Source organism: Mauremys reevesii, linkage group 1, assembly GCF_016161935.1.
Source record: "Mauremys reevesii isolate NIE-2019 linkage group 1, ASM1616193v1, whole genome shotgun sequence".
NCBI lineage: Eukaryota > Metazoa > Chordata > Testudines > Geoemydidae > Mauremys > Mauremys reevesii.
This window is the reverse complement of record NC_052623.1, coordinates 289247903-289273572: the sequence shown is the minus strand read 5'-3', so window position 1 is coordinate 289273572 and position 25670 is coordinate 289247903. Positions and strand designations below refer to the sequence as shown.

General features: G+C 38.2%; 1 protein-coding gene across 1 annotated transcript in view; it reads right to left on the bottom strand.

The window, feature by feature from the left end:
• Window positions 1-17872: 17872 nt before the first annotated feature.
• PAWR (pro-apoptotic WT1 regulator) overlaps window positions 17873-25670 on the bottom strand; it is a 160865-nt gene continuing 153067 nt past the window's right edge. Inside the window, exon 7 of the mRNA XM_039500787.1 lies at window positions 17873-25301. Within this exon, the coding sequence (XP_039356721.1) occupies window positions 25215-25301 (87 nt within the window). The 3' untranslated portion in view covers window positions 17873-25214. The remainder of the gene's footprint in view (window positions 25302-25670) is intronic.

Genomic DNA, 25670 nt, shown 5'->3' with positions numbered 1-25670 from the left:
GTGACACATTTTTCAATTTTTACTATGGTGCCATACTGCCCGCCTTTGCCCACATGGTCTCACCCCCTCACCACCATCCTCCGTACATTCAAACCCCTCCCTAATTTCAATTCCAGGGGAAAAGTCTCTCTCGGCGGCCCAGGGCAGCTACAGACTACAGCCAAATGAACTAACTATTGGAGTAGTGGCAGCAGCCTATGAGACACGCCCAGCTTAAAGAGCTTTAAATTCCTGCCTGCTCCCCACACAGACCCCTTAATCCGTGGTGGGAATTCCCGGAGACAGATCTCTTTAGAAAAATCAAAATGTCTCCTTTCTTGGATAGCTGTAGGGCTGCAGACCATGTAAACAGTTTGAGTCTCTGAATGAATGGAATGTTGAGTGGAATGAAGATGAGGGAATAGACAAACAAAACAGGCAGCGTCTTTAAATTAAAAACATACCTATCTACCCACTGCTTCATACACATGCATGACTGGTTCAGGTTGTTCCCAGGAAGAACAAGATCAAGTCGTGCGGCATGCAGGAGAAAAACTGCTTTAACCTTTACTTAAGGAAATGAACTTTATGAGACTCTAAAGCATGTGTCATGGTGCGGCTTATCTGTCACTAGGAAGAGACCCTGAAGCTGCGGAGTGAATTGCTGAGTTAATTTGAAAGCAATCCAGAGCCATCACAGGAGAGTTAAATACATTGATTTTATCTCTTGTGCGCTTAAAAAAAAAGTTCTTCCCCTTATTTCTGAGCCATGATTTAAAAAATAAAAAACTATGAACTGGTGACCTAAAAGCTAGGAGAAACTTGAAGACAAGAGCCTATCCGAAAGTTTGGGTGAGCTTTTGTGTGTGTTCATGTACGAAAATAACCTTAAATGGTTGTGAAACTTTAATGCAACTATTTCACAAAAGCCTGGCTCCTACTCATAACCTGACATAAGAGTCAAGGTTTTCAGCACACTAACACTCAGTATTAATTATAGGCTTGTCTGGGGCTAAGCTATATGTTGCAATGGGTGACAGTCAGCACAAGGTGGCAGAAACACACTGTGAATTCATGCTTTTTAGCACAACAGAACTGAAAAAAAGGTGTCTCAGCTACAGGAGCCTCACAGAATCTGCAGTAGTAAACACTCCCTTCATAAACAACTGGCTGGCACAGATGCCAATGCTAATATTTTAATCATTATTTTACACTCACGGAGGGTGAGAAAACTAGGAAACATGTTTATGACTATTTGTTATCCCAGCAAAAAGGTGAAACAATATTATCCTTTCCATCTGATGTTGTTAGTGCTCTCAATTCTTCATCAGAAAAGTGATCAAGCCACAGCAGAGGTAGGTATTACTATTTTTAAATACCAAGTGTTCTATACAGATTATACATGCTTAGGTCAAGGGGCCAATGCCTTTTTTGTTTGAAGTGTAGTACCACAAATCATTTTGATAGCAGAACACATTGGAGCCAAAATTCAGTCTGTATACTGCAAAGTTACCATGTTTCCAATATGTAAAGCCACTGAAGCAAGCCCTTTTACGCCATTTTATTTAAGGAGCCTGGGGAAAAATAAACCTGCATATTGTATTGTGTATATTTTTTCCTGTCCACTAAAATTCCTTTTACTTCATTCAAGTGAAAATATCAGTTGTCATTAGTGAAACTGAATTCAGTATACTGTAGCCCTAAATATTCATGAAAACGAATAATATGGTGTCTCATCACTCTTCGGTTTTTCCTTTCGCTAGGAAAATCTTGACTCTTTGCAGGTTTTTGTGATGACATGCTCTTATGTTTTCAGATGGTGTCTAAATCAATGAAAACCCCCATCCATAATCCTTAGTGACTGGAATATGCAGTAATGCAAAGAAGCAGTAACAAGACTCTGGAGAGTTCACTCGCAGGTGGCTCAGGTCATCCATCATAGGCCGTTTAGAAACTAATCTCCAGCCTATCTGAAAACATTTTGTAGAAACGTGTCCCAAGAGTTTTCAGTAAATGGATTACCAAGTCTTTATGCTGTCCAATTCTAAATCACTACGGGTCCCACAGACACTTGACAATCACCACTGCTTTGGCAAGTCTAAATTCAATAGACTTCAAAACATGGGATTTGGCTGTCTTGGAGACTCTTTCCATACGGCTCCATTTGGCAATCTCCACGTTGTTCCGACTCCCACAGATGCACAGAACTTCAAGAAAGAACAGCCTGGATTTTGCTTAAGTGCCAGAGTCCTTTTTCAAATCCCCTGGAGATAAGGCCTTGGCTGTCCCAATGTTACACAAAGGGAGTTGAGGGTTGGGCTGCCGGGGGTGGGGAGGAATGTATTTTTGGTTCAGTAACTAAACTGACTTCATGAACTCATATCAGAGTGTTTTCTTTCTATAATTAAAAAGACAATAAAAATTTTGTTTACAATAAATAAATACTGCAGTTTTTAAGTCTTACAGGCTTAAAATAAGCTACATTCACTGTCTGAATATGTTCATTAGTTATTCTGATCTTTCAATTGCCCTGCAAAATATTTGTTCATTCTAAGGTCTAGTACTGGACATTTTTATGTAACTCTAATGCTGCAGCTGCATTAATCTTTTAATTTCTAATAAATATACACTTTGACACTATAGTCCATGCTTCACAGAAGCGGATTACCATGACACTAAGATTTTTTTCTTGTTGTTTCACATCAAACGAACTAAATTAACTCAGATTAATGAAGCCCAATTTGATTCTAATCCAAACCACACACCTTATATGTTCCTGCCAAATGGGCTTTGAATTACTAAAAATCATGAGCACTTCTAATTTAGTGACCTGCAGTACTGGAATTTATAATAGGGTTGACAGGATAGCGTTGCAGGTCAGGAAAAGAATGTTGAACGTGGAAGACAGTAAACAGATTGGCCTAGAGACCTGACTTTATCAAAACTACGTTTCTCGTGGAATTCAAATGCTAAGAAGAGAGCAGAACTTTGTATCAAGAAAGACGACAGAGAGAGAGAGAGAGAAAAAAGCACTTTCTTTATATGCACAAAATAATCTTTCATTGTTTTAGTTACAAGGACTGGGTAAAACTGCTTCATGAAATATTTGCAATAAAATTAAATTTCTGTGTGGAGCTGTACAAGAGAATAGAGACTGAAATTAATTCCCCCCCTTTAATCAAATTAGCAAGTGAGTCAATATTTGAGTAAATTGATGTAAGCGCTGTCTCTTCCTTATTACAAACACTTGGGTAGTCTCTTGTTTAAAAGGCATTCCTTTACCTTATCATAAAGACAGCACTAAGCCAAAATTCATCACTCTTTTTACCCATGCCTTCTCACCCCACCCCCCTTTTACTCTAGCTCTAGTAGTTATATTTAACTTTTGTTAAGATATAGTAGCTTTTCTACATTGAAAAAAATGCAGATGGACTGTGAGCTAATATTCCTAAACAGTAATCCCAAGTAATCCTGCAACATATTTCAGATTAAACAAAATGACACAGTTTACTCTCTGGTGCCACCAGGCCTCAGTCTCTCTCTGGCTGGTTTTGTCGACTCCAAGTTTGTAGGATGATTTTAGTACTTTGGTTCTCCCTTTCCATATCAGAATAAGAATGCAAACGAAACACACAAATCCAAATGGAACACGTTCTTCAGGGTTGACTCGGTGTCTTTTGCCCTATCTGGGCTAGTAGTTCCTTCACTCTCAATGCAGAACTCCCCTCCTCTCCTTGTATCGGAGCTGCCCACAATCCCTGTTTTACACAGCACAGTTGGCTTTTGCCTCTGGTCTTAAGAGTCTTTATCCTTGAGGCAGGAGCTTCTTTAGGTGACATCATAGGAGGGTCCTAACCATGAGTGGGGATTTGATAGCAAATACCTGAAGGGGGGTTCCAAAGAGGTTGGAGCTAGGCTGTTCTCAATGGTGGCAGAGGACAGAACAAGAAGCAATGGTCTCAAGTTGCAGTGGGGGAGGTCTAGGTTGGATATTAGGAAACACAATTTCACTAGGAGGTGGTGAAGCACTGGAATGGGTTACCTAGGGAGGTGGTGGAATCTGGAATCTCCATCCTTAGAGGTTTTTAAGGCCCAGCTTGACAAAGCCCTGGCTGGGATGATTTAGTTGGTGTTGGTCCTGCTTTGAGCAGGGGATTGGACTAGATGATCTCCTGAGGTCCCTTCCAACCCTGATATTCTATGACTCTATGGGAGCCTAAACTGTAGGCAGTAGTTTGCCCCAAGCCCAAGTCTGCCCTTTCTACTACTTCTCATGGCTATTTACTCCTTCAGGTCTCAGTGAGTTGGCCCTCTTCAAATGGTCCTTTGCTGAGCCCCTCTTGGGTGTTTCCCTATTTCCTCTGATCCAGACAATCCCCAGACATACTTCAAACCCCTGGCTGCTGAAGAGCTTTCCCAGCTAGCTATTGCCCACTCCAGAACTCTCTGCTCCTGGCTCTCCCAGGTCGAGCCCCTCCAGAGGCTTCTTTCTTCTTCAAGAAGTGCCTCACAACATATACTGCTCAGCTTGAATCTCTATCTTGAGTAAGGCACTGTGATGTGCAGGAAGTCTTAAGTAGTCCTGCCCTCACATGATCCTCCATAGTATGACCCTCCCTAGTCAGTCTCAAAGAGCCCATAAACCCTAACAGAAAGTCTAGTGCTTAACGGACCAGCTCACACTAACAAATATTTGTTTGAAATGTCTTGTTGAAATGTATGTTTTCATTTGAACTGCATGATTCCAATAATTAGACTATTGAAAGCAAAAAAGTTGACTTTGAATGTTGATCCTGCAGTATCTGCACAAGTTTATATCATCTCCTATTGCACAGTCTACAATTTTCAGAGAGACAAGTTGGGTGAGGTAATATCTTTTATTGGACCAACATCTGTTGGTGAAAGAGACGAGCTTTTGAGCTTCACAGAGCTCTTCTTCAGGTCTGGCAAAGTTAACCAGTGTGTCCCCGCTAAATACAAGGTGAAACAGATTATTAAGTATAAGGAGTTAACACATGTTGCAAGGAACCACTTAAAATGAAATGGGAAAGTAACACCTCTGCTCTCATACAATGAAGGAAATTAGTCAGTTACAAATTGTTGTAATGAGCCATGCAACCAGGGTCTCTGCTAAGTCTAGCAGTTTTGAATTTAAATTCCAAGGCTTATCACAATTCTCTAAACATGACACAGAACTTGTTTCATTAACAATAAGCCATGTAGTAGACAGGCAGCATTGTAGGAATGAGATTGTTACTAAGTATGCTGAGAGGCCAGTGTTATATTCTACGGCTCCAGAGTTTGAATGCAAGCAGCCTCTGACCCAGCTTGCTTTCCTGACTCCCTTGGTATGACACCAGACAAGGTCCCTCCTGAAACCTGACCTTTTGTTCTTTCAGTTCCACTCATCATATTACAGAATGTGGAAGAAATGTGGGATTCATAAACAACTTAATACCAGTGGCTCCCCAACAGTGGTCCTTAGAAGGATGTGCTAGTGTTTTATGGTGAGCTCGTGGGTCATATGATGATCCTTGGCTTTTTTCAGAGAGAAACCAAACAGGAGGAGAAATGCAAGGAAGAGAAAAAATATATAGTGTGATTAACATTTTATGCAAGCATTTTCTGTAGTGGTCACAGGGGTATTCTACCGTCCTCAGTGGAAGGAGGGGTGTTCACAATAGTCTCTATAGTGAGGTTCATATTATGGAAATTCCTGCCTTATACTTATTATTGTTGCTTGCTGTAGGGTGACATTTTTCTAATGTGAAGGCCTTCCACTTGGCTTGCTGTAACATTTAGCCCCCACACTAGGGCTACATGAAGATAAGGGAATGTAGGTGGAGTCTAAATAAATGTTGTTATATCTGTTTTTTTAACTGCCTTTTTATTTACTTAGATGTGTATACAAACTAGATTCTAGAATGCCCATCCCAAGCTCTGGGCACCCCTTCCAAAACATAAAATTCTAAATAAAAATAAGACATTAAAACAATTTACTTCCTGTGTTTCCAATCATAATCAGAAGTAGGTCTAGAACGCAATTCTCCCATGCCAATAAATAACCCCATCGAACCATCTTCATATTGTCTCCCCAAATGCTGGGGTGGGTTTGGGGGGAAGCTGAGCTTTACAGTGTGTCCAGAATGGTAATAAGTCCAAGCTCCTATATGGTAAACATGAGTGCATAAGGGGACGCGTAATCCAGAGTTGAGGACTTCTCAGGGAACAAACCCTAAAAGCAGCTCCCTCTCCTTTATCAAGGAAACACCCTTATGAGTAGGGTGACTTGCCCTTTAATGTAATCTGGAGAGTTAGCTCAAGATTTCTGTGTGTGTGAGATTAATTTTATTGATTTTCATAAAGAAGCAGACAATGAGAAGTACAAAAAGGTAAATGATTTACAGCAAATACTGCTTGCTTCACAGGATCACCAACAGAATTATGCAATTACTCAGCTTTACAAATGGAAAGCTACAAGACCAGACAATACTACACAGACATAACATATTAGGCGTGGGAAACCATAATAAAATAGGAGAAGACATACAGGAATAGGGAGAGAAGGAAAGGATGGGACCAGCAGGGAAGGGGAAAAAAGGTCTGGCATTCTGAGAGTCATCTTACTATTTTTTATACAAATGTATCTCCAGAGAGGTCCAAATTTCTTCAGATTCATATAATTGCCTTCTACATCAATACGCTATTCTTTCTTTGGCTGCTAACCCAGACAGATCCAGACAGGACCAACACCAACTAAATCATTCCAGCCAGAGCTTTGTCAAGCCTCTAAGGATGGATAGTCCACCACCTCCCTAGGTAACCCATTCCAGTGCTTCACCACCCTCCTAGTGAAATAGTGTTTCCTAATATCCAATCTAGACTTCGCCCACTGCAACTTGAGACCATTGCTTCTTGTTCTGTCATCTGCCACCACTGAGAACAGCCGAGCTCCATTCTCTTTGGAAGCCCCCTTCAGATATTTGAAGGCTGCTATCAAATCCCCCTCACTCTTCTCTTCTACAGACTAAAATTCTATGATTCTATGAACTAAGTGATATGTGTTGGCAAATACTGCCCATTTATTGGTGACCACTGTATCTCAATGCCCCATTCTGCATCCTGGTTATCAGAGGGAGTTTCTTCTCTTGTTGGAAATTATCAAATCCTAGACATTTCACTCACTGCTTCATGAACTCCCTGGGAAACTCTGTTTGCAGTTTGCAGTCTGCAGTGCATGCTGAGTCACAGACCTCTGTGTAATGCTCCCACCCCACCCTGGCAACCTACATTCCGTAGCTGCTCGCCCATCCCCAACATATGAATTTCAAACAAAAGACTAGAAGGACGCACCCATTCCTCCTCAGCAAACCTCCCTAATTTCAATTACTCATTCTAAATCCAGAATCTGCTGCTGCTTCTGTTCTCCTGTTTAATCATTCCATGTGGAGCAGAGAGACACCTCATTTCTCTTTCCACTGCTTCACATTGACACATTTTTAAAAATGTAAGCGAAGTGTCCGAAAAATAAATATACATAGTACATCTGCTGCTACCATGTTCACTAAAGACCGCTACAAAGTAACATTTAGACTTTTTATCAACTAAAGATTGACCAAACCGCTAGCGTCTAAAAAGAATTAACTGCCTGAAAGAGAGAACCTTTGGCCCTTACTTTTCAGTGTATAGCGTGGAGGCCATTCTGGATGACTGTTTGACTGCTATTACTTTTGCTGAATGCTGGAACAGGCTGTCTGCTGGCAGACCGGCTCCATTCACTCTTCCCTTGCATTTCACTAGCTGTCTCCATTTTCATTTGTTTGTTATTTTAACACTTTCCCTGATCAATTTTATTTGCAATACTGTACTTTGATTTGTTACCTTTCTGCCCCTTTTGTTATCTCTTGCCTTGAAGATCGCTTGCCTCTATACCTCCCTTCACACTGCCATCACTCCCCATTGCACTAAACAAACAGTCCTAGAGTCAGAAAGCTCGGGATTTAGATTTTAAACTGAAAACAACACATTTTTGCAGGTTCAGTGTTGCTTGGCTAGCAGGACAACTCTTTCCACAACACAAACATCTCACCCAACAGCACTGTCGTTGCCCATCCCATGTCTGAGTCTCTTCCCCTCCTATATCCCCAAGCTAATGCATCTTCCCACACATGCACCTAACTCCACTGTGAGTCCCCTACCTGTTGTGCAGTCTGACCTTTGTTCCAGCTCCTCTCTTGCTGACACACCCTAGAATTCTTTAAGCAACAAAAAAAAGGGCAGTTGAGCAGACTAAAAAGCACTAGTCGAGAAAGATAAGAGACTAAATAAATCCACTAGGCATTTTCCTTGAATTTAAATTTTTTTCCTATGTATTTAAACTATAGCCAAGGCTAACAGAGACAAATCCTCTAAAACATGCTTGAAGAGTATATTTGTTCTGCGACTGGTAAATTATGTTACTGTGTGGATTTTTAACAACTTTTATTAAAACACTAAAATCTGCAAATTACTTTTCTGTTTTGACATTTAAAAGATTCAGTTATAAACTTCTATTAAGATCTTGTTTTACAGGGATCTGATTTTATAAGTACTGAAAAGGTTATTCTTCAGAACTATGTATTATCTTTTCTTTGTCTTGCAAGTGCCAAGAATGTTTAACAAACCAAGGAATGGAAGATTATTCAAGGAACAAAATAGGATTAACTTTCCTCACCACAGTTCTGAATTAGGACATTTTTTGCACAGATAAACGCAAAGACTAAAAAAAAAAAAACCAATAAAAAAAAACAACCAAAAACCAAAGTACTATTTGTTTTCTATGTCTTAAAACAGTATGTTATTTTAATTCTTGTGTAATTGAGGAGGGAAAATATGTTTTGTTCCAATCTCTTTGGAGAACTTTGTATGGCTTTGTGCCATAGTGCGGGGGGGGGGTGGCGGGGGGCGGAATCTCTCTTTAGTGCCAATGCTTAGTAAACTATATCCTGTGTCTCACTGCCTCAGAGCACTCCAGAACAACCAATAGCCAATTTGCTCTGAAACCTCCCTGTTCCTTGGTATCAGAACACAGTGTCATTTGTAAGCATGCATTAAAAAAAAGGGACAAAAATTCAGAGATTTGGGGTGGTGGGGAGAAAATGACATGTTGCCAGTCTGCATGAATTGAAGTTGATTCATACTATTTTTGGACCCCCATATCAGCACTTAGTTAATAATTCTTCCCTCTAATACGTTGGTTCAACACTCTAGTCATAGCAGGTTAATAAGACGGTGCAAGTGTAAGGCTTAAGAGAAAAAAAAATAAAATTATTTACCAGTAACCATTCTTCATCTCAGTGGATTACTTTCTTGTAGGCTCTGGACATCTCTGTGCTTCCAGTGCATAACCACACAGGACTTCTAACAGAATCAAAATGTTGGGTGTTCAGAGGCACCACGAGGAGCGCCTCAGAATATTATCATCATTGTGTGTGCTTCTGTCAGTGCCTTAGGCTGCCCGTATTAGACTAAAAGTCCAGCAAAATATACCAAAAAATTACAGAACTCTCAAAGCTCCGAGAAAGAAAGAGGGAAGCTGGTAATCCACTGGGATATCCTTTGGCAGATAAAATAATATATAAATAACTGGATGCATCTCAGGGGATTTTAGCTCTTGAAGATTAAAAGAAAAAAAATCAAGGGATGTCTGTAAAATGAAGCATAACAGAAAAACTGCAATGGAAGAAAATTGCCAACTAAACTTCTGTGATGTGGAACACTCAAGAAAACAGCAGCCAAATGAAACTAAAATAAAAATAACTAATATTAACAAACAGAATGGAATGGTGTTTAAAAGGTACCAAACGGACTGTCAGGAGAGTAGGAGTACTTTATTAATCTACCGAGTAGGCAGACCACGGACATCAGCTTCACCGTGCACCCTAACAGTGTTCTGGAAGTACTGACATGTACTTGTACCTGGAATGGAACCACTCCACCCATGTTATGTAGGCTGGCATGAAACTTTCTGTCAGTCACTACCATCTTTGACATATTAAAGATTTCCAGTATCCGTTATACATCCTAAAAGGCAACCTACTCTACTGGATTAGGAGACCATTAAAATCTGCTAGGCTACAGGAGAACAGTTTTCTGCAAATTCTTTGCTGCTTCAATTGGTGGAGAAAATTATAGCTACTGTGAACCACTGCTTCAGAATATGGACTCCTGCAGAAGGTATCTAAAGTAATTTGATCTGTTGTCAGCTCTCTCAGATAAAATATTGATAGTGTTCAAAAGCCTTCTGAAATTGCAGTAGACAGGTTTTAAAATAAAAAAGGATGAGATAGCTAGACAGACTGTTACTGAGAGAGGCAGCTGGCTGCTTTAAAAGGAGTTTGAAGAAAGAGAGCACTTAAAGGCACACTAACTTTGAAATCTAATGAGTTTGAGAGAAAAAAAAAGGAATTCAAAGAGGTTTTAGGTAAGTGCCTTTCTTGAGATCCCTGCTCATTTTTGTGGTTCTACAGTCACAAAAGAAACATGTATACAAAATATTTTTCTCCTGCTGTTGGGGTATGTCTACACTACCCACCGATCCGGGGGATCGATCTATCAGGGATCGGTCTATCGCATCTCATCTAGACGCGATACATTGATCCCCAAACGCGCTCCCCATCGACTCTGGAACTCCACCAGGGCAAGAAGAAGAAGCGGAGTTGATGGGGGAGCAGCGGGTGTTGATCCCGCGCCGCGAGGATGCAAAGTAAGTCATTCTAAGTCGATCTACGATACATCAACTTCAGCTATGCTATTCTCATAGCTGAAGTCATGTATCTTAGATCGATTTCCCTCCCCACAGTGTAGACTAGGCCTTGCTGTGCAAAAGAATCACACCAAAAAAAAAAAAAAACCAGGACAAACTGATTAATTCAACTGACTTCAGAGCAGAAACAATAAAAACTACTGTACACATAGTAAAATGGAAAAACGTAGAGAACTTTTTTTTCCTCTAATCTCTTTCAGTTTTAGTAGTCATAGGTGTTACTTGTAATAATAACTACTGTAGATAACCATTACAATATATGGAGAAAAATAGCTTGCGAGCGGCCAATGCTAAGGATGATCAGAATGTAGTAAAAAATGTTAGGTCACGACACCAGCCAGCATAGTTGCTAATCCTAGTTAGTATTTCCTGTAGGACATGGCTATTTGACAAAAACAAATTCAGTGCAATAATTTAAAATAGTGTAGAGGAGAGAAGTATGTTAGTTCTAAAACAAAAAAGAATCTTTAATGTTGGACTTAAGAAAAAAATATAGTGCCAGGGTAACTTAAATGTAACATGTTTAATACAAAAATCTATATAATTCTATTGTCTGCCAATAAAAAAAAATGATAGGTGAGCAATATTTTAACCAGTTTCCCATAAAAAAAATCCCTGTCTTGGCATGTAATACACCCTGTGTACCAGCTGTGTTTGTTTGCAGAACTGAAGAGATGAGTGGCTGAGAAGTCTATTAATGCATTTCTGCATTTAACCAAAGCACTATCTAATAACCAAAATCAGACACATGACCCTGATCCCAACTGGCAGAGGGCACAGGGGTTGCACAGAGTTTTACAGGGATCCCTTGGTCAGATATATGCATATTAAGTTTATCAAAGGGTGAAGTTTCTACCAAGTCTCAAGAGCACACTGGTCATCATAATCATTGTGAAATGTTTGTACAGCTAATGTCTAAGGAATAATGTACCTGTACTGAAAATTATGTTTTTAAAGGTACATGAATTAAGGCAGTGGTAAAACATGATCCTGTCAGGTAGGAGGGAAGAGATTCTTTTCTCTCTCTCTGGCTGGTCATATGTGTATTGACCACTTCACAACAGAGGCCAATCTAGCCTAAGCCAAATCAAGAGATTGTGTAACTGACAAGAAAGAGGCACACAGAAAAAGACAACAGGGAAGCAGTCTGTTTGCTAGTAAACACAATGGATTGGGGAGTATAACTGAGGGCACAGAGAGATACCTGGGATCTTTTTCACTAAGAAAGCAAGCTGAGTGCATGACTTGTCTCATGAATGGAAGATCATAGGGAAGCCTGGCTGCAATACACTGGAAGGACCTGGGGTGAGTGTTTCTCTATAAGACATGACAGTAACTAGTTAAGTAAGTCTAGGTTATAGAATGCGTATTGTTTTTATTTTATATGTAACCATTTGTTTCCAATATTTCTACTTGCTATCACTTGAATCCCTGTCCTTCGTCAAATAATCTTTTACTTGTTTTCACTATAAACTTATCTAAGTGCTGTGTGCTAAGAAGAGCAGTGATCAGAGGTGAAGCTGGTAAGCTGAGGTGTATGGTTTCTTGGGGAGCAGTGACTTTGTGAACACTGTAAGTGTCCAGTGCAGCAGGGACTCCAGAGGGACCTATCACTAACCTGTAGACAGCAGGAGCCTGCATACGCTGAGTGGGGAATACTTGTGGTGCCTGTGGCCAGTGGGATCAGGGAGTTGACTCATAGCTGGCACAGAAAAGGTTTCCTTATGCTAAGGGCAGGTGGGAGAAAGGTGCTTCACCACACTGGGTACCCCTGGGCAGTGTCACAGGACTGCAAATATTTAGCCAATACTCGGTTCCTAAAATACAGGTACACAAGAGTACATTACATATATTCTTATTGGGTGATTTTAAACCTTTTCTTCTCTATTTTAAACTATTACACAAGCACCTACATACAAGAATATGTGATTTAAATTAAATCAAAGTTAATACAATGAATTGACAATATAACACTATGTCCCATTTATGTTTTAAAAGATAGGAGAGATGGTTTTTGTTTTTAAACATCTGACATAACGCAACATGGTACATTCCACAGGCAAAACATTTGTCTTCAGAAGCCCCAGGAATAATTCATCTTTGGCACATTTTATTTTACAGCATGCAGGGAGAGGGAAATCACAACTCCTCTGCAAGTTGCTGACAGAATTTTAACAAGAGACTCCCACCATAACCCAATAGTCACCTCCAGCACATCACTGCAAGGGATAAATAAAATGCTAAATAACCAGGGCCAGTTTTAGACATAGACTACCCAGTCAAAAACATCAACACAGTATTACCACCCCCAGCCAGTTTGCAGCCCGTTACAATTGGTTGGGGCTGGAGTGAGGGTGGGGGTATGGATATCCAGAAAGAGTGTTATGATTTGAAATATAGCCCCAATTCCTCTGCCTACAACCCAGCTTGGACTGAGAGACAATTTTATTTTTTTTTAAAGAAACACAATTCTAAAGTATTCCTTGAAGAAGCAGCTAGGAGCTTGGTTTCTAGGAATTATAGTTCAGTCTTGTGCAGGGTAGGGGAAAAGTAAGGGCTGAAGCCACTATTGTTTGGAGTGGATCCTGGACTGACTAGACAGCAGGAGTGGCTTCAGGCCTTTATTAAACAGGGGCTTCAGCTCTTCATTTTCCCCTCTACAACTCTGTAACCTTGTTGTATAAAACCTAAATCTCCAACCTCCATAATTAGTTCTTTTGTGTGTGTATTTTTAATTAGGTATTTTCTCCTATGTTTGTTAACCTTTACCAGAGTCTGTATCTAAGGGACAGGATAAAGCTGAAATTTACCACTAGAAGTAGTTGGCCTCTTTCAGCCCCAGCACTCATCTCTATTTGATGCTGCCAGAGTAATGAAGTGTCACATAATTTTATATGTATATTTTGTTACAGAATACAGTAAGCAGGAGCAGGCACATAAATAGAGGTGGGAAGAGAAAGTCCCTGATAAACAGAATTAACATCTTTCCTTTCATTTATCCATGGAGAAATTTGAGAATTGTTCAAGTTTATTCAAGAGTCTAAACTCATGAAGACTCGGTAGTTTGTATTCTCCCCTCCTCCCAACCTTTTAAGCATATTTGGTGGCTGATTGCAACCACACCTACACTGCTGCAATCAAATATTAAAATGTTTCTAAAATGCATCATTGTTATTAGGAGCCTTGAGTCAAAAACATGGATTAATTAGTACAGAAAAACAAAAATTTCATTCTAGACTCTTGGTCTACAGAATCCATCCGAGTTCCAGAGATAAATACTAATGGGTCAATGTCAACATGCCAATAACCATATTAGAGCTTTTTCAGATAGTCTTACGTAACACCCACCCCTCATTTTCTTACAAATTATCATTACATTCCTTATACAATGCCCAGAGTTATAAAGAAAGGGCACAACAATATTGATTTGTTACACATGGTTAAATGGTAGACATTTAGCACAACGTTTGTGCTCATTGTGTGTACTGCAACACCTCACTATCTTCTGGTAATTTGGATTAAGAGAAGCTCTGGTAAAAACTGGTCAAGTACCATCCATTCATGATTAAGAAAAGGTTGTTTTTTGGTCTAGGATCACTCGCTTAAGTGATACAAAGAAGCAAATGTGTATCCTTTAGCTATTTCCAGAAGTGAAGTCAATGTTCAAATAGTGAATTGTAAAAAACTGTTTAAATCATGTTTGCCTTTTGCCAGAAAACATACTTAGTGTTAACATCTAAGGGTATGTCTACACTCCAATTAAAAACCCATGGCTGGCTCATGTTAGTTGATTTGGGCTCCAGTTAAGGGGGTGTTTAATTGTGGTGTAGGGCCCTGCGAGGTGGGAGCCTAAGCTCGAATGTTTAGACTGAAATTAAACAGCCTCATAGCCCGAGCCAGCAGGCATAGGTATCTAATTGCAGGGTAGACATACCCTACGATAGCTACCAGGGTAATGACCTACAAAAAAAAAATGGGGGGGGCGGGGGTAGGGGAGATAATTTAATCCCTTTCATCCAGGATGGGCCACAGCTTTCAGGAGGAAGTTTTGTTTTTCTTTAAAGAAGTGGATCTTGTAGTCCAGCCCTGAGCCTTGTTCAGTGGAGGAGTCTGTGGTGACCATGGGATATACAGGATAAAAGGTTCCTCTGTCTGAGGCTGACTTAAAGCCCCAGCCTGCTACTGGTAATAGAAGACTATATAAATACTAAAGGCTTTTGAAAAGTTTGAGTGCATGCTGAACGAGGACTTTGGATCCCTTAGACAAGGGAGGACAGCCATTAAGGCCACTAGATCTGAAAGCCTGATTTCCAGACAGAGCTCTTTCCCGACGGAGGGACCGAAGTGATTAGTCCAAGAAAATGACGTGCAGCCTTTTTAAAGAGTAAAAAGGTCTGCACCTGCCTCCCAAACAAGTTCTGTGGTTTAAGGCATGTGCTTGATCTTTCTCTAAACCTTGTGATGGAATCCAGATGCCTTTAGCCAATCAGGCCTACAGGGAGATCCATCTTTGAGGCAATGGCAAGAGGAGCTATGAATGCCAGCAATAAGACCAGAACTTCCTGAACCAGAAATGCCAACTCTTAGGTGCAAGCATCAGTCTCAGTGCAAGAAGTGCTCCAACTCCACAATATCCTCTGTCAATACAGGCCAAAAGAAATGCAATGGTTATAGCTGGGCTTCATGGTTGTCTCAGAAAGGACCAGGTGTGATCAAGCCACATCACTGAACACATGCTAAAGATCAGAACTGCCATCAACCTCTCTACTTTGAATACATAAATGCAGGAGGGAAACATCTGGAGGCCTCAGTATAGGGACCCTGACAGAAACATGTCAGAAAGCAACTGGTCCTCTCTTGGTACTTCCTGCTTGTCAAAACTCAGCACCATTGACTTTAAGCCCTGAATGCATCCATGAGTCAATGCTTAGCAGTGCCATCAGCTTTACTGGTAATAAATGCAGGAACTTCAGGATGTAAAGCCACCCCATTGGGTTTACCTGTGAGAGTAGTCCTGACACTGAGTTCTGGTGCTCAACAACTCTGTATCAGACTTAAGTATTAACCCTTCAAAGCATTCTGGCAAGCTGAGTGTTGAATTTACAAGAGAGTCCCTGGGATGTCTCAAAGAGAACTCAAAAGATGATCACTATGTTTCTTCAGCATGTGGTGTGACATCTGCATTAATATCTGGCACTCAGGCATGTTGTAGGAACGCAGGAATTGCTATACTGGATCAGATATGAGGTCCATCTAGTCTAGTATTCTCTCTCCTACAGATGCCAGTACCAGATGTTTCAGAGAAAGGTGTAAAAACACTTAAATACTTACGCAAGCCTTCCGTTCCAGAATTCCTTGTGTAAGTTGGATTTTGCCTAAGTCGGAAACATATCTCTGACAATTACGCAAAAAAAAAAAAAAAAAAGGGAACTTATTCCATAAATCCAGATTTCCATAAATCGGGTTTGTGTAACCCGGGGAGTGTCTGTAAACAGATTAGGGTAATCCTGCCCCCCCCCCCCACATAAGGTCTCATCCTGATTTCTAACAGCTAGAGATTGTCTTGAATCCTGAAGCCTGAAGTTTAATATCCTTTCCAAAGTTTATAATAATTAGAAGTCTGGATAATTTTGTTATCCATATATAAATGTCCAATCTCTTTTGGAATCTAAGTTCTTGGCCTCAACCGCTTCCTGTGGCAATGAATTCTACAGTCCAATTACTCACTGTGTAGAAAGTATTTCCTTTTATCAGTTCTAAATTGTGTTTGACTCTGACCAGACAACACAACAAAAATGGTTGCCAATCATAGATGTTGTTTTGCCATACAGACATGCTTTGAAGCTGTTAAATGGTCTTCCTTCTTCCACTGATTCCAAACCTACAAAAGAAAAGTGGATAGTTGTGCTTTGAGTGAAATATTGGACCAACCAAAGAAATATGTGCCCAATACCAAGATCATATAGATGTTGAATTGTAACATAAAGAAATTTGGCAGCAAAGAAGCAGAGCAGGCATCTATGCACTTTGACTTAAGGTTTCCTAACAAGAACTGGGACACAAAAGATAGACATTGAAGTGGCATGAAAACAGATGCCAAAGCACCAGAGGTGCTCTGAAGTACTCAAGGCAAACACCTCACATTTGAAACTCTGAATTGTACCTCACTGGAAAGATTAGCTCCAGAGTTAAAAAAATAACCAATCAAAAACAACCTTCATCAGTCTCACATAAAAGAACTAACATATAGGAATGATACCATCTGTGCAGGTTTATCTTTAAAAAATAATTCCAGTCATTAAATACAAACACATACCATGTCTTATTCAAAGCAGGTGTTTAACACCATCATTGTGGTATTTCTGTAGTAAGTGGATTGTTTGAATCAAAAGATTAAAATCAATATTACAAGCTTCAAAATAATTCATTTAAATCTGTTCCATTTCCCTAATGCTCTGTACTAAACACACTAAACAAAGAAGAAGTGTATGTATTAGGCTGCCTTTGAGGCCTCTGCGTGTACTTACGAATGTATGTACGTACACACACACACACACGTGCAAGTCCCAGAGGGACTGAGTGTATTGTGGAATCAGTGCACTCAGCACCTCCAGGAGGAAGCATCTTGGATACATCTTCTAAGACCTTCAACCAAATGAAATAGCTGGACTTACAGCTCTAGAAGCAGCATTTCCAGATCTCCTTACTGAAGGTAGGTCATGATTTCAGTCTATGAAGGTGAAATGGGATACAGGGTAAAAGAACCACCAAGCAGAAGGCTACAAGTGGAGGTGGAAGGTGGTTCTAAAGTAGAGATTAGATGCAGCCAGACACAAAGAAGGTTGAAGTTGGATCTGAATTTATACTTTGTTTTTAAATCTATAGGTCTGAAGTGTAATTTCACAGTAAAACTAATGAAACTAACAGCAACTTACATGTGAGGACTTCCCAACTTTGATGATAGGCCCCAGTGAGTGTATTTGGTATTAATTTTAGTCATATTCTATTATTTCTCTTTGAGCACATTCAAGAACAAACTCAGACTTAAAAGCATTTTGTTTTTATTTGGACAAAAGGCACACAGTCTTTATTGGTAGGTTAAAAGGGATATCTTTTACCTGCAAAAGTAAATTTCTCAATACCATTTTTTTTAAAAACAAATGTTATCATAAGATAGGAAACAACTAGCCAACATTCAAAAATAAAAACATTTAGTTCTTTATAACTAAGTGATGATTCAGCTTTTTAAATACATATAACTGTTATATTTTAAAATGACTGTACATACATTTTAAGACTGGATTATGACTGAAATTTTTAAATGAAAAAATGTAGTGGGTATAACAATTTTGCCTCCTCTCCCCACCCCCCAAAATATCTCACAACCAGAACCCTGAATAACAGTACACCAGAAATCCAAGAATAAAAGCAATAAGACTCAATTAACAGAATAATGTACATCTGTTGCAATATGAGGAGAAAGGCATACATTGAGATACAGAAAAAGTGATTTTAGTAAGTTAACACTTTAAAATCATGACTTGGTACATCAGCTGCATAGTTACATTATTTGTGTCCTGCATACATATTATAAGCGGTTCTACATAAATGCCTAACACAAGTAAAAGTCATGTCTATACATGTATTGACACCAAAATTACTGGCTGGGAATAGACCTATAGTGGTATGGAAGTTTTCTTTTACAGCTTCAAGTTACCTGATCGCTCCCAGTAACCAATTTGTTCATTTTGTACTGTTTGTAGAAATGCTATAATCAAATGTTTAAGTTGGAAAACACATTTTTATGCTTTTCTTCCCATTAGCTGATTATGACTGTGAATTCACTGATACTGGTGCAGACGGGTCCACGGTGCTCATCTACTTTGACCTCCTGCATAGAACAGGCCATAGAACTTCCCTGAAATAATTTGTTTGAACTGGAGCATACCTTTTAGAAAAATATCCACTCTTGATTTAAAAAATGGCCAGTGGTGGAGAATCTGCCACAACCATTGATAAATTGTTCCAATAATTAATTACCATCATTGTTAAAATTTTACGCCTTATTTCCCATCTGAATGAGTTGGTGGAAATAAACTGTTTTCTCTGGCAGTTCTCTTTCATGACAAAGGCCATCTTACTTGCTTGTGATGCCAGCTGTCTAGATTATTAGTCAATACTGATGAAAATGCATCAATACAACTGACATCTTCACCGAGAGAAGTATGAACTCAAGAAATACTGAGAGGCAGACACAAGACAGTAATACCTAAATTTAAAAATAAATTTACTTCAATAATTTCCAATAATTCCCAATAATCACCTCTCTACTTGGCTGCTATACCGAATTACTTTGCTTCCAGCTGGAAAAAAGTAGCAAAGACCTTGCTCCAACACAACAGTTGAAGCCTACATCTCTCTACGTTAGTAGTGCATTTTACAAAGTAATGCGATCGCCAGCCTTCCCCACTGACCTCTCTTACGACAGCAAAATCTGCATGTTGCCAGTACAGTAGGCAAGCTGGAATGCCACTTGATGTAGATTAAAATCAGCTGGTTTGAGCTATATTAAAAGCTCTTTATATTATTGAATGGTGTTAATGCCAATCATATTCACTTTAGCTAATTCTCAGTACAAGTAACTGAGAAACAAATTGCTAGGTTATGCTTGATACTTTGATGCTTGATACTATCAGTTTATTTCCTGTTTCCAAGTTATATATTCCAAATAGATAAATTAGTATCAATTACTTACTCCTCCCCCCCCCAAAAAAAGAATCAATTTAAAGAAAAAATACATTCAGAAACATATGATCCAAAACCTAGTTATAGAAAGGGAACACTTTTTGGCTTTTAAGATATAAAAAATATCCATTTTCAAACATAGGCTGTTTCTCTGGTTAATAAGTACATCAAGTAATGTCAAAGCATAAGGATGACAGCTTAATTCTTTTAAAAATGAAAAAAGCTATTCTGATTATTTAAAATATTCATATACCATTAATTTCTTATCTTCAGAAAAAAAAATCCCCAAAATATTAATGCATACCATTTATGGTCACTATCTCCATGTGCTATTTTAAATTTCAGGTCTTCAGACATATCTGTCTGCTACACAACAGAACTTGACAGTCAGAGTCATAGAAAAACCTCATAATGCATTATCAGTACAATACAAATTAATGCATGGCAGCTCATCCATTATGGAATATATCGTGCACCATTCATTATGAAAATAAGATAAAGCAGATGTCTGCCCTATTAGTTTTATTAACAGCCGACATGGACATTTGTTAAAATTTCCAAAGGTGACCAAGTTTACCTTTTTTTTTTTTTAAGAGAAATATGTCAAGTCTTTGTAGTTTGGTCCCATTTTTAAGAGATGAAAGCACATAAATCTGTCTCACAAATTTACTTGCACAATTTATATCAGAACATTAGTGAACCCAAACCTCTTGCATGTTAGGTTCACCTTACTACAAAATATCCAGATCAGCTTAGGAAACATACAACCTTCCCAAATGAGGTGGGTTTTCACTTTAAGGCCTATTAAGCTATTAAGCTATTGCTCAATTTCAGTGTCCCTGATATTTAACTCACCCCAATTTACATTAATTCTGAACCATCCAGCAGTAAGTAGTTAGGTAGGAGAAAGTAAACAAACTGTAAACAGTCAACAAAAAGTCCTTATACTAGAGTAGCTAAAGTAACACCCTCTAAAACTACTTAGATTAAAAGCTTGCTGTATGTTTGAGTTTAAGGATACCCTACTAAGAGAAAAAAGTATTGGCTACACAAATAGTCTAAGTACTGCATCATTTTTCTATAGAATGAGACTATCAAACTTCTGCCAAGAGCCTGATAATACCGTAATTTACCATAAATTTTTGCAGTGACTGAAATACTTTCCTCCGGAAATATTTAAGATCTACAGGACTGTCGGCTGAAGTGTGGGGGAGCTTCATGGTGCAGTTGCGTAAGATCATGCAGGGTATTACATATGTGCATTTATGCAGAGCCACATTAATGCCATGAGCCACTTTTTGTCTGAACTCCCACAATTTGTATTAAGGGACACAATGATGGCACTGTTCTTGACTTTAACCACTGTCATTTTCAAGAATGCTAAAACTTTACTTCAAAAGTCCCCAGGGAAGTCTACTGTAAATACTTCTCCCATACCATTAAAAAATCCCTCTTATATTAAATGTGTCAAAAGGAAAAAACATTGTTTGTGAACTTCAGCCATTATCTTTTACTTAATTCATTAAAAAAAAGTTAATTTTTGAAGAGGTAATGAGATATAGAGAAATACTGGTCCATTTGCATTGTTTTCTTTCATGGGCTGAAATTAATATTGTCTCTTAGATAATCATGTAAGACAAAAGAGCAACTATCCTGATGCGAAGAAAAGCTCAGAAGAATAATAAGGGACCATCAGGAGCTCTTTAATGACCTGAAAATCAAAAAGGAAACATACAAAAAGTGGAAACATCGACAGATTGCTAAGGAGGAGTAACAAAAGAATAGCACAGATATGTAGGGACAAAATCAGAAAGGCTAAGGCACAAAATGAGTTACACCTAGCAAGGGACATAAAAGACAGTAAGAAGAGTTTCTATAAATACATAAGAAACAAGAGAAAGATGAATAAAGTGTAGGTCCTCTACTTAGTGGGGAATGAGAGCTAATAACAGACAACAACAAGAAGGCTGAAGTGTTTAATGACTATTTTAATGCCTTCAGTCATCACTTAAAAGGTTAATTATGACCAGATACTTAACACAATATTAACAAAAGGGGGAGGGGGAGAAAGGAAGCTAAAATAAGGAAAGAATGGGTTAAAGAATATTTAGATAAGTTAGATATATTCAGGGCCTGGTTACTCAAGGAACCAGCCAAAGAAATCTCAGAACTGCTAGCGATTATCTTTAAGGACTCACAGACAACGGGTGAGGTCCTGTAGGAGAGAAAAAACAGTACCAAAGGGGAACAAAAAGGACCTAGGTAATTTTAGGCCAGTCAGCATAACTTCAATATCTGGAAAGATACTGGAACTAATTATTATGCAATTTCTATGCACACAGAGGATAACAGGGTTGTAAGTTATAGCCAGCCTGGATTTGTCAAGAACAAATAATGCCAAACCAACCTAATATGCTTCTTTGACAGGGTTACTGGCCTAATGAATGGGGGAAAGTTGCAGATATGATACATCTTGATTTTAATAAGGCTTTTAATAAGTCCCACATGACATTCTCCTAAGCAAACTAAGGAAATGAGGTCTAGATGAAGTTACCATAAGGAGGGTGCACAACTGGTTGAAAAAATTACTCCAAGAGTAGTTATCAATCATTTGCTATCAAACTGTGGGGACATATCTAGTAGGATATTGTAGAGGTCTGTCCTGGGTCCAGTACTAGTCATTATTTTCATTAATGACTTGGAGAATGGAGTGGAGAGTATGCTTATAAAAAATTTGCAAATTATACCAACTTGTGAGGGATTAAAAGCACTTTGGAGGCGAGAATTAGAATTCAAAATGATCTTGACAAATTGGAACATTAGTCTGAAACCAACAAGATTCACTTCAATAAAAACAAGTGCAAAATGTACTCAGGAAGGAAAAAAAATCAAATGAACAACTCCAAAAATAGGGAATAACTGACTAGGTACTTTTGAAAACGATCTGGGGGTTATAGTGGATCACACACTGACTAAGTCAGTAATGTGATGCAGTTGTGAAAAAGGTGAATACTCTGTGGTGCATTAACAAGAATGTTGTATTTAAGACACAGAAGGTAACTGTCCCACTCTACTCACATGGTGAGGCCTCAGCTGGACTACTGTGTCCAGTTCTGGGCACCACACTTTAAGAAGGAAGTAGAAAAACTGGAAAGGGTCTAGAGGACAGCAACAAAAATGATAAAAGGTTCAGAAAACTTGATCTTTGAGGAAAGGTTAAAAAAAGGGGGGCATGTTTAGTTTTGAGAAAGGAAGCCTAAGGGGTGATCTGATGGCAGTCTTCAAATGTGTTATGGACTGTTATAACAATGATGGTTATCAACTGTTCTGTGTCCCACTGAAAGTAGAACAAGTAGTAATGGGCTTAATCTGCTGCAAGAGAAATTTAAGTTAGACACAAGGAAAAACTTTCTAACTATAAAGATAGTTAAGCACTGGAATCGGCCTCCCTGGGAGGATGTGGAATCCGTCATTGGAGATTTTAAAGACAGGCGATATACACACTTGTCAGGAATAGTCTAATTATACTTGGTTTTGTTACAGCACAGGGGACTGGACGACATGACCTCCTGAGATCACTTCCAGCCCTACATTTTTTCTGTGATTCTATGTGAAATATAATTTAGAAATATCCAGTTCATATCTTTGTTTATATTTGACATTATGGTCTCTGTATGTTCAGAGTATGACACTGAGCATCTAAATTCTCTTGGTATTACGTCAAATATAAATTTGGAAGCACACTCTACAAGTCCTTAAATTTTGCCTACAGATTAAATGGAGAGGGAAATAGATGCTATTTCAAAGAAAGTTTCAATGTTAGGTTCAGATCCATTAAGACCACTTACATGTGTGAATATTATATAAAGTTGTTTTTCCCCCCTCTACATGTTTAAATTTCCAATTTTGTAAAAGTGATCAAATTAAGGACTTATTATTGCTGGACCAAGATATAGATTAGTGCTCACTCGTGATCTTCACCCTTGTGCCAATTAAACCCTGCATTAAGGATTTAAACTCCGAGTAAGACTGTGTGGGCTCACTCCTACTGTGAGCACAACTTCCAAGCACATTAGAAGGTAAATGTACTGTGTAATACTTCTTAAGCTCTCAATCTCTTCTCTCTCATTGGAATATAAAATAAACAAAGCAAAGTAACCTGTTCAATATTCAGAACGAAACCAAAGCATCTAACATGAAGTGATAATTCCTGGATTTAAAAAATTAAGAATTCCTTAGTCTCATTAAATACAAAGACTGTTTAACTCAAAACGGAAGCTATGGGCAAATCTTTGTAGATGGCTATCATTATGTATTAATGTTATCTTTATATTTTAAGGCAACAAAAACTGTAGATGTTTCAAACTTTGTATTTTGGTATATTCAAGTTATGAGAGGAAGAATGCTTGGAACTTCAGGAAGGTTTTAAAGCTGATTTTGTAACTCAAACGACTTACATATTTTTTAAAATCAGGGATGAGTTATGCCCTACCAGGATGAGTCCAAGCATAAGTTTCAGTCTAGCAAGAATTTTTAGGCTAGAATTATTTGTGACTGAAGACAGTGGTTTATATATCATGAAAGTGTCATCTTGCACTAAAAACAATGCTAGAATATTGCCCCAAGTGGCTAAAATTAACTGCATATGCAAGCTTTAATTTTCATACACAGTAGCGGCAATCAAGAGTGAATGTTTTTATTGTATGTTGCATACTTCATGTTTTTCAAAGGCCTAAATAATTTATGAAACTTCCCTTTCATACATTATAACAAGCTTTATCACACCTTTAAAAACCCTTAAAACTCTCATTTATTATGAGCACTAAATATTTAAAATAGGTAGATTTAAATATAATTATGTTTTAACACTTTTGCAAAATGAAAGCTCCAGGCTTTGTTTATATTCTCAATACACAAAACAAACTTACTGTAGGATAGTAAATTTGCATTTCACTGCTAAAGCACAAGCATTATGATATACTATAGTGCACAACTTAGACATGTTACAAAAAAATTAATGTTGGTAACTACAGTTGATTTATTGAATTTTAATAAAACAACTTATTTTTCCCCAAGACAACTGCTATACAGAAGAAAATCGCTACTCAAATATTGTTTGTCTTTCAGATATAGTAAAACACTCACAACATACAAGATTTGTATTTTAGAACAAGTAATCAATCTGCAAAACGTTACACATCAGTAAGGCACCTACACGTAACAGCGGCTGAAACAAAATGAAAATATCTCCCAAAATATATATTTTGGATCTGTGTAAACAAAGCTTATTTTTATTGCTTCCTTTCATTCAAGAAAAAAATATACACCCAACAAAGACCAAAAGTGATCCTGGTGCTCTGATTTTTAAACTACTATAACCAGATTATATGTAGTCAGAAGACAAAACCCAATACAACCACCATGAATTTAATGTTTTTGAAAGATGTCATAATTCTTAATTATTGTTGATGTGAAAAGTAAGGTTAAAAATACCCACAGAAGTTGATGCCATTTTACTGAATGAAAAAGAATGTATTATGAAAATAAACATCCATCTGGTTTCCTAATAATAAATATAAAGACTTGGTTATTTTAACATACTGCAACACAGGAAGTATTACTGTAACGTTGACTTTATCAATCAGTAGTTTTTAAATCTCTCTCTCCTCATTGAGGTTTGAATCTTCTACCTTGTCAGCTGTCCAACAACTTTTAAGAGGGTCTTATTTTCCTGCTTTAATTGCTCATTTTCATCCTCTATATCATCTAGGTCCTTTGGGGGGAAAAAAAAAACATTTGTCAGGATGCAAAAATGGATTCTTAAACTAGTAATTTAAAAGTCCTGGAATTTAAGAGATCAGTACATGAAACCAAGAGATTATAGAGTAAAGACAGAGGAAGAGTTAGTTTCACAGCATCTATATTTAAAAGGGCTAATGAAGCAAAGCAAAAATTGCTAAAAATTCACATATTTCCAATGCTACTCTCATGACAAAACATTCTTTCACATTCCCAAGTGACAAGCTACTTTTCAAAAGAAATATATAATCAAAAATTGACTGTGTCAGGAGATTAATAGTAAGAAGCCACTTGGCACGTGCCCATGTTATTTCATATTTGCAAAACACAGGGGCTTTCATGC